Raw genomic sequence first — 12435 nt, 5'->3', positions numbered from 1 at the left:
GGTGTGGGGAGGGGGAAGCTCTGGGCCTCCACCAGGAAGGCTTCTTGGTTTTGGCTCGTTTTAAATCGTGTTGTAGCGCAGTAATAACCCCGCTGTGCGGTCCGCCGTGGTTGGACGCTCTGGGAGGAATAACCCAGATCCTGTCCCCAAGGGACGGGGAACTCTGCTGCTTCTGAAGGCTTCGCCTCTTAAAGAAGCACGCTGTTGCGTCCTTTGTGTCGGCAGCCTTGTCCTGAAAGGAGGTCCGTGTGGCATCTGGACAAATGTTGACCTTTGTGCCACCTGTTTCAGGGAGGGTTCTGCTGCGGGAGGTGCAGGCGCTCACTCTCCACAGAGGGCAGTACACGACAGCCCGGCGGACAGCTGCAGTCCCTCAGTTACAGTGCACGGGAGGCACTGCTGGATGCTCCCGCGTCCCGGAGGTTGTTCAGTGTTACAACAAAGGTTGGGATGGCTATGATGTGCAGGTAACTGTCTAAAACTTGTTAAGCGTTTAATGAAATGCTTTTTCCCCCGACTAGGCCACTTCTGAAGGAGAAAAGAGTAACATAGCCCAAGTCAGTTCAGTTTGCTTTTTGTTAGAGGACCTTTAACAACTAAAACCTAATCTAAACACTTCTTGGATTTGGGTTTTCTGTACTGTACATATAGCTTTGAAATATTCCCCTGGTCTCTAATGTAAAAACTCTGTGTAGCAAACCTTCGTTGGTTTTAATTAAAGTGTTGCTAGGGTTTAGAAAACCAAGTTTTTGTGACCTCCAGAGGATGCTTTTGCTTTGATTTTGCTGCATGGATTTCCAATTTTTATTAGTGTAGAAAGGGCTATAAATATTTGCATCACTTCAGCTTTACATTTTAAAAGCTAAATTTCAGACTTACATGCACCATTTCCTTTTGCACGTTCATTTGTCAGTGCTAGTTGGTAAATAGTCAGATATTTCTGTTCTGTTAGCTACAGCCTAGGCTTCTAACAATAGATTAACCAGGAATCAAGGCTGAAGATAATTGCTAAAACTGATGCAGTATTGCAAAAGTACAGTCAAACTTGAGTTGGCAGTTGGTACTGCTGTCCTGTAATTTAGAAACTCCTTTTTTCTCTGTGGGGGGGGAGGGGCCTCCCAAAAAAATGTGTCACTTGCAGTTAGAAATGAGACTGAGGAATTAACATACATTCAACTGCATAACTGAGGTCTGATTGTTAAAGTGTTGCATATGAATACCTAATGATGCCTATCCCATTTTCTCTTGGTTTCTGTGTGGACACAAATGTCATCAGGTCCACTGGATTTCAGGCTTCCATATTATGTTTTTGCAACTGCCGTCCAGTTCACATGGAACAGACTGTTGCACGGGCTACAAGTTATTTTTAGAAGTATTCCTGTACCTGAAGAAGGGATACTTGAAAAACCTGTTCAGTGGACCTCTCAGACTTATAACCTTTCCGTGTTTTTAAAGATTGTCCTTTAAAATCCTGGAAGTTAAAAAAATAACCAGTCTTGCTTAACTTCAAATTCTCTGTCCTTTTCAAAATAAGAAAGCTCAGAAACTTCCTATCCTGTGGTCTTTTAGATGGTTTGTTAGCAATTGCAGCTTTATTTCAGAGCATATCTGGGGGAGCAAACAGGTGTTTTCGTCCGTGGAGCGGGAGGTTTTACTCTGTGTTTTTCTCTTTTCAGTGGCAGTGCAAAGCAGACTTGGAAAATTCTCACCGGTTTGGACGGATGGAAGTGAGCTGTGAAGGCTATGATTACCCAGATGATCCTTACATCTTAAAGGGCTCCTGTAGTTTGCTGTTCAGGCTAGAGCTGACTGAGGAAGGTGAAAGGAAAGTGAAGAACCCTGGAAGCTTTAGTTATTTTCAGTCAAGGAAGGATTCTTCTGATTCTGGTGCTGGAATGATTCTTGTAGTTGTTCTCCTGGCTCTTGCTTTTGGAATATACAAGTTCTTCCTCAGTAACCAGCAGCCTGAGCAGAGTTCTGGTGATGGTGATGGATTCACTAGGTCTTCCTGGCAGAGTCATCAGGCACCTCCTCCTCCTGGTTTTAAGTCCAGCTTCACAGGTAGGGCTATAAGGCATTTACAGACCTCAAAAGAGCGGGCAGGATGGTCCTGTTCTGTTTGCAGTAAGCGCAGGTGGGATGGACTTAAAACAATGTATTGGCAGTTGCCTCTGTGAATTAGCTGCAGAACCTGCAGCCAGCATTGCATTCTCTTCTTCATTCAAAAGTGAAAATAAGAACTTGGTTTACCACAGGCTTTCAGGGCAAGCTACCCTTTGAAAATCCATCTCCCTGCGCTCTGCAAGTGTTCTTTTCATGCTCTGAGAAATAGAAGGATTGTGATAGAATAATTTCCATAAGAAATCTGGAAGATAGCATGGTCTCACAGAGGCAGAAACAGACTCATGCCAAAGAAGCACTTTGAAGCTTTGCAGAATGGTCTTTCAGTCATTGGGCTGCTGACCCCTGATTTCATTCACAAAGCAATTGATGGAGTTGAATATCATGTACCAGTCCTGTTTAACAGGTGCTTCAGTGTAGTACCTGGAAGATTTGGCTCCTAGAGCATAAAACAGTGTCAGTCTCGTGGTGCCTTTCATCTGAAGTTGGAAATTCCATGTACAGTGACAAGACTTCTGTTAGGAAAAGATGCACTTTTTTCCCCCAGAAAACTGGTTACTTTTTTCTCTTAATTGATGGTCTGCCTTACAGGGTCACAGTGTCTACAGGAAATAAACATGATTCATCTGGTGCGTGACCAACTCATTTAACCCTGTGAACACATGAGATACTCACAGCATTGGAACTCAAATTCTGTTCTGACAAGTTGTTTGGTTTGGATTTTTTTGTGACATAGAGAAGGGGTTCTATCAAGTAAATAAAGAGCAAGGATTAAGTTTACTTAGTCAACAGCTTATGTTTTAGTAACGCTTGTCAATGCTTTCCTCCAGGTTGGCTCATGCCATTTGGCCAACAGAGGGTGCCAGTGTAACTGTTTTGGATACCCCTGTGCAGGGCACATGCAACGCTTTCAGATGGACCTGCAGCAGAAAATTAGAGGGAAAAATTAGTTATTATTAGCCTCTGTATTACTAGTGGCTTTGCAAATTGGTTTCTGTGTAGTTATTTCAGACCTCAGACAGTCTGTCTATGCTGTGGTGCATCTGTGACTTAGTGCAGACATGCAACTTGCCACTGGCATTATTGTATTTGTTTCTAAAAGCTCTGGTCATAAGACAGGACTCTGTCATATTAGGCACAGGCAGACAGAATGAAGAGTTTCTCTCTTTTTTCCTGTCCTGTTCCTGACCAGTTAATTGCACCAAGGCATTTTTCATTGCAGGAGTCTGAAATCTAGCAAGGGTAGGCCCTTGAAAATACATTTTCTTGATGATTACTGAAAATTGAGATGCTTTAAAATGCAGATTGGGAGCCATAGGAGGCTTAACTTACAACATTTTTAATAACAAGTGTCAGTGATTTTTTTTTTTTTTTTTTTTTTTTCCCTGGATTTCAAACTGAATGAGGAGGAAAACCTATTGAATGTGGGGCCAGCTTAAAAATATTAAATACTATGCTATTTAGTTAATCCAGTGTCTGCTTTAAATTTTGGCAACGCAGCAAAAGCACATCTCAGTGTGTATGTCCACACATACAGAAATGTATTAGTCTTTGAAAATCTGGACGGTAATGAAAAGCAATGTTGTTCACTTAACTGCTGTTAATATTTAATTTGCTTCATTTGAAATCCCCTAAACATGCAGGATGTATTCTGTGAAACTTGTTTAGCTAACCTATCTTAATTAAGTTCTCCTTTTTCTCTGTTAGTGGTTTGACGTGTTCCTTGATGTTTACTCTAGAGATTTTAACAAGAAATGACTCAATTTTCTGAGCCAGTGTTCAGCCATGGTGCTTTTGAACAAATGAGTTGGTTCATCTTCCCGATTAACAGTGCTTTATAAATTAAGTGTGCTTTTTGTTGTTGTTGTTCCAAATCAGCTTAGTTTAATGGTTATATCATCCCATTGAGAGTTTATCTTTTTCCCAGTGCGTTCAAATTGAAATTCAACATCATATCCCATGAACACTTAAACTGGTGGGCTTTTTTAATCTTTCATAATTTCAAACAATCCACACCAGCTTGAAGATAAACAAGGCCCCATATAACTTCTACGTACAAAATCTGTTTCACTTATTTAGGTGGACATTCTTCAGGAAGACCCTGATGTTACCTTCAGTCCTTGCCTTTTTATACTTCCTTATGTGTTAAAATTGTGGTTGAGCTTATTCTTGCATCTGTGTTTTTCTCTAGACCAGAAAATAATTCTACTTTGGTTTTGTGTTTTCTCTTTTTATTTCTAAGTGGAAGAAGACATTTGTTTCTGAGTCAGAACGTAATGTTATGCAGGTCACATGTGAAAAACCTGTGAGTCTCCTTCCCCCATAACCCACTTGATCTGCTTGCAGTTTCACTGCAGTATTTGTCAAGCTTGGTGACTCATGCATAATGAGAACTTTGAAATGTGACTGCAGTTAGGGTGTCTTTTGATAACAAATACCAGACTAGGAGTACCAGAAACAATACAAAGTAACGTTAGCCATTAGACTGAGCCACTGTTACTCAAAATGTGCAGCAGTTCTGAATGAGATTAAAAGCTGGGTATCTTAGTGGTTAGTTCACTGTTTGATTTTTATCTGCTTCATTTCTGTTCTGCTCCTGGCCTGCTCTGTGACCTTGAGCAATTATTCTTTCTTCATTTTCTTTCTATTTTTAATCTAACTTGTCTGTTTATAAATCTGCAGTCAGGGACTCTTTGCCATGTTTTGCAAATGTCAGGGCTGTGAGTGGAAGCTAATTTTTAACATAAAACTCTGTACAGTAGTGTTTGTTTCTGCGTTTTGTTTTGGGGTTTTTTCCTGGTTTCCAAACTATGGGCCTTTTCAATTTAAGCTTCATCAAGAATCTACTGAAACTGGAACAAGTTTATTGTCTAATTTTCCATTTTCTTTAACAGGGGATAGTCTTGTTGAAACAGCTGGCCTGAGGATTAGGTGCCACTAACTGATCTGTTTCTCATCTTCATTTTATTTAAGATGACAACAGCTTTGGGACTCATTCCTATCACGGAACCAGTTCAGGACCAGGATTTTGGACTGGATTAGGAGCAGGAGGCTTGCTAGGCTACTTGGCTGGCAGTCACAGGTAAAATATACATGGTACCAGATTTTATGTATTTAAGCTTTTAGGGGCTATGGTGTACGCTGCATTTGCATTGCTTCTAAGCTTTCAGGCCTGTATTGTTCAAGCCATAAAATCCTACTGCCAGAACAGTTTTGAGAGGCAAGCTATAGCTCCAGCAGCAAAGACATTTTAAACATGTTTCTGGGTAAGAGGAATTGGGAGGACTGAGGTACTTCATTCTGCTTTAGCTGATTACTCTGACCTAGCATGATGGCCTGCAGATTTAAAATGAGCATTTAAACAATACATCCTCAGGCTGTCCTAAAACACAGATAATAATATTAAGCATAAAACCTTGTTTTCTTGTACCACTGTCATCCCTCCTAAAGTCAGTCTGGATGGCAGCTGCCCTTCTGTGATACTCGGTATGGTCAAATTTAACAGCCTTTAATCTCCAGTCTCCCAGTGACCCATGTGTGGAGATCCAAGAGGTGTGGTTTTCCAAAGAACTTCTAGGTCATATGTAAGTTGTGCTTTGGAAAAAATGTGACAGTATTCAAAGGCAGTTTCAGTGCTGGAGTGAACATCTGCTGCTCATATTTGCTAAACACTTCTAAACATTCAAAACACATCCTTTTTAGATAAACAGTTTAAAGGGAGAGATTGCTGCCATTTTAGGCTTCACTAGAGAAAATATGTGCTCTTTCAGGGAATCTTTAGAGCCCAACCAGGTTACTCTGTTTATCAAATAACGGTATGTGTATCAAGTCTAATCCTGTAGGAATGCAGTAATATAACAGATTAAATATAGCCACATACATTTTTCTATATTGAAAGTTTGTGTTAAAGCATCTGCCTCCATTGTAAAGTTTGGGTTTTTTTGTAATGACAGAAGCATTATCAGGATTGCCTGTTTATTAAGGAAGTAAAAACTTAGGAGGTAAGAGAATTTCTGAAGTGCCTAATGTGCAGTCTTGATCTCATACAGTCAAGTAAGATGGAACTGGGATGATGAAGCCATTGACAGTAGAAGTTGTCTATAAAACCACCTCAAGTAGAGCTTTAGAGGTTAAAAGGTATCTTGGATTTGATGATCTTAAAGGTCTTTTTCAACCAAAAAGACCATATGATTCCATGATCTTACTATATTAACTGCACTAAGAATGATAAAAAGTGTGTCCTAAAGGTTTTGTTGACTTGATACTTCTTAAGTCTTAAATTTGTCCCTTGTGTTTAAGCATTGTATTTACGTATGATCTACATGCAGGCTGGTTCCTTGATTTCCACACATGCACCCCATTTCAGTAGTTTCATTACTGTTCAAGATTAGGGGCTGAACTGAGTATTTAAGCCCAAGTATATGAACAAGCTTTCTGACTTAGGCTTCTTTTCTTTTAAAACAGTCTACTTATTTTGTAATTCTTTTCAGTCACTTGAAATGATGTGCCTGAAAATGCTGGTCAGAACGTGTGAGAGATACATTTGTAAACTTCAACGGCAGAAATTCCATATCCATAGAAGCAAGCAATTTAAATCAGCGAGTCAAAGGTCATTACATTAGTCTTAATGATACAACATTTTCAAAGTAGTTAAAAGAACAAAACAGGTTTTTTATTTTTTTGTCTTAACATGGCTGGGATGTCTGCACTGCCAAAGTGTATTTAAGCTTCAGGTGTCAAATCTACTTTGTTGTCTGAGAAAATCTGATGTCAGAATTTCAGAGGGAAGTATTTCCTCATTTTCAGTTGTTAGAATTGCTTATCTTGAAGAATGAGGTTTAATTTCCTTTTGAAAGTCTACAGGTGTTATTGTGACAACACTGGATATTCTTGCTCTCAACATGTTAATGCATTAAATGGGGAGATTTCAAGCTTTGAAACAACTGCCTGCTTAGGGTTTTCCCTCAGTTGCAGTCCCCTTGTTTGGAATGGTAACTACTTAGGTTTCATTAGTGACATTATGAAAAATTTTCTCCTCTGTTTCTCATCAGAGCACAGCCACATTCCCCATACTACAATATGTGGACAGATCCCACAGCTGCACCTCCAATGAATGGTCAGCCAAGCAATGCCACGCAAGGTAGCAGTTCAGGAACAAGAACTGCTTCTGGTAAGGCAAAAGGCCCTTTAATCTCCTGAAGCTAGAGAGAATTGAACCTATCAAAAATACACACGTGTTGAGGTTCAGCAAGCATTCTATGTTTTATTTTACCAATTGGTACAAGTAGGCATGTAACAATTTCCCTTATTTCTGTTTCCTGTTGAACTGTGGCAGCACTGTGGGACACGGAGCTCCCCACCAGCCTACAGTAGGCATGGTACCACCAATATCGGGCTTGTCTTTGTCTGCAAGGTGCATTAGTTTAAGGCTTTCCCCTTTGGAATGCACTACCCATGCCCTTCTCTGGCAAACATGTACAAGCATGTTCTTTGTAGAAAACAGGTCATCTAATCTGCAAGAATAGAATATTTCTCAGGCCGGTCAGCCCACAGTTGCTTGCTTTTGTGCTTTATGTGAATATGTTTAACTCGTCTCACTTGTCACTTTCAGCCTTTTCAGAGCTAGAGAGCTCTGTGGAAAGGCTATGGTGGAGCTGACAATTTTTATTTTCTTGTCTTTGCAGGGTTTGGGGGCACAAAACGAAGATGAACTCCTTGACGTTATTACATATGAGCAATTGAACTAATCTTCCTGTGTACTAGTACTTTTTTATTAGTAGTAGGCTTCAGGAGTGGATATGAAAAAAGGTGTGAAGGACTAGGCAAAGAATTCCTTACTTTCCCAGTGGAAATGTGGATTCTCACTCTTGTTTAGGGTATCACAGGTGCTGGAAGATCTGCTGTATCAAAACAGTGGCTTCTCATAAGGTACAACATAACCTCATCGAAGTTAAGGAGTACAGTGCCTGTACATGAGGGATTGTGGCACTGGTAGCCTTGCCAGATCCACAAAGCCAAGCAATTTATATTCTAGGCTTAACTTCATCTAATCCAGAATTTCTGGGTTTTTTCCTCTTTCTTAGTGGTCCAGCATCTGAAAGGCCTAGTGTGTAATGCACCTGATATCTGAGGCATGCTGCTCTTTGAAATTACTCTTGTTTTTCTTTGTCAGATTGTGAATATTACATGCAGTCAGCTACTCAGATGAGTGTCGGGTGTTTAGTGGACAAGAGCAAAATTACATATAGAGAAAGACTAACATTAACGTTTGTATCTGTGCTATGTGACTATTGGAGCCAAAATCTGCATATTTGAGGATGCCCCGTGTTGTAGCGTTTATCCAAGTGGCTCTGCTAACCTGGAGGATTTTGTGAGTAAATTATGAAGAAAAATTAAAACAACCTGAAATGGGACAAGATGGTCCTTCTTTAAATTGGACCTTTTTCTGGAAGACTGAGGTCATTTAAATTCAGGTGGCTACGGCCACTTTGCCCACATTGAGGCTCCAGACTTTTCTTTTTATGGTGGATGTTAGTGATACTGTGAAAACCTTCTGATGTGAACAGTCTGTCCTGGGGACTGTAAACCAAAGGTGCCCATTGCAAAAGGGAAGGAAGCATTCTTAATCCAAAGCTAGTAGTATCTCAAGAACACATAGCAGGCCTTGAGACTAAGCAGAGAAAGGAAATTGAATGCCTAATGGGATGTAAACTTTCCCAAATGTACCTTTTAAAACAAAGGGCCGTCAAAGAGTGGGAAGCAGAGAGGCCTTGCTTTGTTCTGTGGTGATGTTCTGGGGCTCTGAGAAGTGTCATATGGTTCTCGTGTGATTGACAGTGCCCTGGAGAGGCAGTGCTGAAAAGAAACCGAGAACTTTCTCAGGACTGAGAGGAGAAGAGTGAAAAATGGGCTGCTTGACCACCAGGTCTTCTCCAGAGGCAATCCTAATGCAGTTTAGAAGTGTGTGTGTGTGCACGCACAGCTTTTCTACACTGGCAGCAGCCTGAGAAGCACAGCGTTCATCCTGGGGAAAATACTGTGTCTGGGATTTGGTGTAAACTGTTATGCTGATACAAGCTGCATATCTGTGAGGAGATTTAGCAGGTATGGTTAGTCTAGGAAAGTAACTTCAGCATTACTCATCAAAAAGCAACTATGTCTGTTAATGAGTACAGAAATAATTGGCTCAAATGGTAATGCACAAGTTCAGTGTCTAGCTTAAGAAACAACAGCAAAAGAAAAGAAGAAAATCTTTAAGAGGTCAACAGAAGCTATGAAAGTGTAGAGCTTACACTGAAAACAAGGGTGTCATGATAAAAGTGATAACTTGCGTATAAAATAGTGGTTTGCTTCTCAGAGCAGAGCTGCTTGTGGATTGGGGCAAAATATCTTCATTAACAGCCTGCTCTATCAACTTAGGAGGCCTGTTCTAAAGTTTAACCTTTTATGAGGAAAAGCATGATAAATCTCTTATCTTTTTGACTAAATATAGTAAAATAATATATTTTAAATGTGAAGGTCTTTTGTCTAAGTGTATTCAGGTTGAAACTTGTCACAGTCAATACCTTAGCCAACTAATTACCTAACAATGAAACTGGATTTTTGCTGAGTAGTTTGAAGCTGAAGTCTGCTCTGAAGTTATGATGTGTTATGAAATATTTTAAACAATGTTTTCATTTGTATTTATAGCTTCTGCATGAATTGTGATTTGATGCATAAACCTGGATAAATTGCTGTTTCTGAATCTGTTTGTAGGATATTTTTGCCCTTCCCTTTGATAAAGTAGTAAGTGAACAAGGAGTATTTTTGTGTTCAAAGCACTGTCTTGAGGCCTGCAGGGATCGCATAGTCTGGTTTTCAGGGTTAGCTATCTCACCATCCACTTCCTGGATGGTGTAATAACATCCTTTACCCTCTGACACAGAGCTGTTAAGCTGTATATTATTTCAACAAAATAAACCAATACCAGGAATAGAGTTATTTGATTGGATTTTCAGTAACAAAATACTGAACCAGGTAAGGAAATGAAGGGTTTCTTGCAAATCAAGTTTTTACATCTCAGTCTGCAGGAAAGCTCTGTGGTGTTACTGAGTTCCTGGTTTTGCAAGATGATTATCTGAACCTTTCAAAAGTTATGATCCCTGCTGCTGTTCCCAGTTGTGGATATAGCAGAATTCTACCCTGGCAAAGCAGCTGATGTATCTGCTTCTTACACTGACAGTGTGTCACTGCTGAACAGAGACATGGCCTGTATAGGTAGAGGCAGTTCAGCTTCTTGGCAGTAGTAAAGTAGGGTTAAACAATTCTGATACAAGAGTTTGCTTGATCAAAGATTAAGGATGTTGGTGAGGCTCCTGAATGAAAAGAACTTGTGGAAGGCAGCTTGGAGCTCACACTTGTCAGAGACCTTACTCCCTGCACATCTGGTCTGGAAGGCCCTGGTCTTCCGTCTGCTCCTGGAGAGGGTTTTGGCAGCATCTTCACAGGAACTCCATAGTTGCAAGGCATATGTAAATGCTTAAACTGTTAAATGCTGTTGCAGGATAATTGCAGTTCTACTTGGCACCTGGGACTACTCCTACTCTGACATGGTTTGCATCCTCACACAAAGCTAAAGCTCATTACAGGAACAAAACTCCTGTTTTTACAGCTGACTTCCCCAGAAGCATGTGATGAAAGAAAAAAAGATGCACAGAGATAAGCTTTCTCTATGCCACTGTCTTGTGACTCAACTCCCAGGTCAGATCTTGGCTAGTTCTTCAGGCTTTCATGCCTATGCAACTTGTTCTTTTTGCTGGGTGCAAAGTGTGTTAGACTTGTCAGCAAGGAGAGATGGTATGTTGTGTTAGGCTTTCTTTTTACATACAAATCTTCTGTGATCATCACTCGGTTCCAGAGGGAAGTTAAGCCAGGTGGCATGACTTCCAGTACTAGGAGCTGCACAGAGAAATTGCTGGCAGAAAGTAGCAAGCAATGCCTGCCTACACAGCCATCTAAAAGCTGAACATGCAGTATTTGTTCACAGACTGTTGTCTATACTCACCACTAATTACAAGTGATGTATTTTTCCCTCCTTAGTAACAGCGGATTAGTGTTAGTATTTTCAGAGTACCTATCAACCAGTGATTGCCCAACTACCTTCAAACTGAAGTACGTGAGCAAAACCACAAGTAAAATAAAAAAGACCCAGCCTCAGAGGTGCAGTCTGTACCTGAAGACAGTGCTGTTTTGTCAGGTCCCTTGTCTTCCTTCCATACCTACTGGGGCAGTTCAGAGTTAAGTGCTGCATGGGAGAGGCTCTGTATCCCTCAGCATATTTTGCTGCACCCTTCCTCTGCAGCTGACGGTAGTCTTCACTTTCTGACATTGTTTCTGTGCAGCTGTGTTTTGTTGGTGCTAGTGAAAATAATCAGTAGCCTCCCTTCATGTAGTCTCTATTTCTCACTGTCTTCCTCCTTATAGTTGCCTCTGTTCTCACTGAGAGTCAATGTTTCTTTGCTAAGGAAGTGACAAGCACTTGCAAAAAGTACATTGAGCTGGAAATAGCTGGTGTAGTTGAGATGAAGTCAAAGGAACAAACTGTCAGGCTGTGAACTGACCCCTTGTGGGCAGTGTGTCTATGAAAAGAACTTTTCAGCTTTCTGTCAGAGAAGCATTTTGTCAAGGGTACAGTATGGGCAGCTGGTGGCTGGAGCAGATTGAGGACTAGTGAACTGCCAGCATGGGGAAGACCCGAAAACATCCCCTCCAACCTACCTTAGAAATGACTAAGACCTGTATAAACCAGGAAGGTGGCCTAGGATGTGCTAGCTCAGCCTCTCCACAGGCATGCCATTGCAAATCCTGTAGGTAGATGTATGTTTAAAGTTATCAGATGCTTCTGAAAATGCCACAATGCACAAGAAAGGGGACTTGGCCCTGCATCCATGTTTCTTTCCCACAGTAGGATGTCTTGGAATGAACTGAGAAGACCAGAAATTGAAAGAGGAGCAAGCAAGCAAGCTTGATGAAGGGAAGCAAGTTTACACCTGCACTAGCCAAAGCCAGGCTTGCAGGAGGAGCTTTTGCCCTTCTATGTCCTGTCTGTTCACTCTTCTCGCACAACAGCAAAAAGCACAAGGCAGGTCTAATAGCAGTTGTATCAGGATTATTTTACTGGGGTTGAAAGTTTCATCCTGCGTCCCTAAACAAGTCCTCAGGGCAATTATCAGTGATATGTATTGGCATGTTTTGATCTGAGGACCATCTGAGCCAAAGCCCAATTCAGTATTCAAACTATCCACTGTGAAGTTTGGTGGAGACAAATCACCATCT

At 40.9% G+C, this 12435-nt stretch overlaps 1 protein-coding gene across 1 annotated transcript; it reads left to right on the top strand.

Annotated features, from left to right (window-relative positions):
* Window positions 1-291: 291 nt before the first annotated feature.
* Window positions 292-7831, top strand: SARAF (store-operated calcium entry-associated regulatory factor; the record flags this gene model as incomplete). Its single annotated transcript, XM_010023622.1, has 5 exons — window positions 292-467; window positions 1677-2061; window positions 5095-5203; window positions 7173-7291; window positions 7806-7831. Coding segments are annotated over 5 exons (815 nt in total), but the record flags the coding sequence as incomplete, so codon positions are not given.
* Between the last annotated feature and the right edge of the window lie 4604 nt (window positions 7832-12435).

The sequence above is a fragment of the Nestor notabilis genome, unplaced genomic scaffold, assembly GCF_000696875.1.
Source record: "Nestor notabilis isolate BGI_N333 unplaced genomic scaffold, ASM69687v1 scaffold13231, whole genome shotgun sequence".
Lineage (NCBI taxonomy): Eukaryota > Metazoa > Chordata > Aves > Psittaciformes > Psittacidae > Nestor > Nestor notabilis.
Note: the sequence above shows the minus strand (reverse complement) of the source record. Positions and strands in the feature narration are given on the sequence as shown.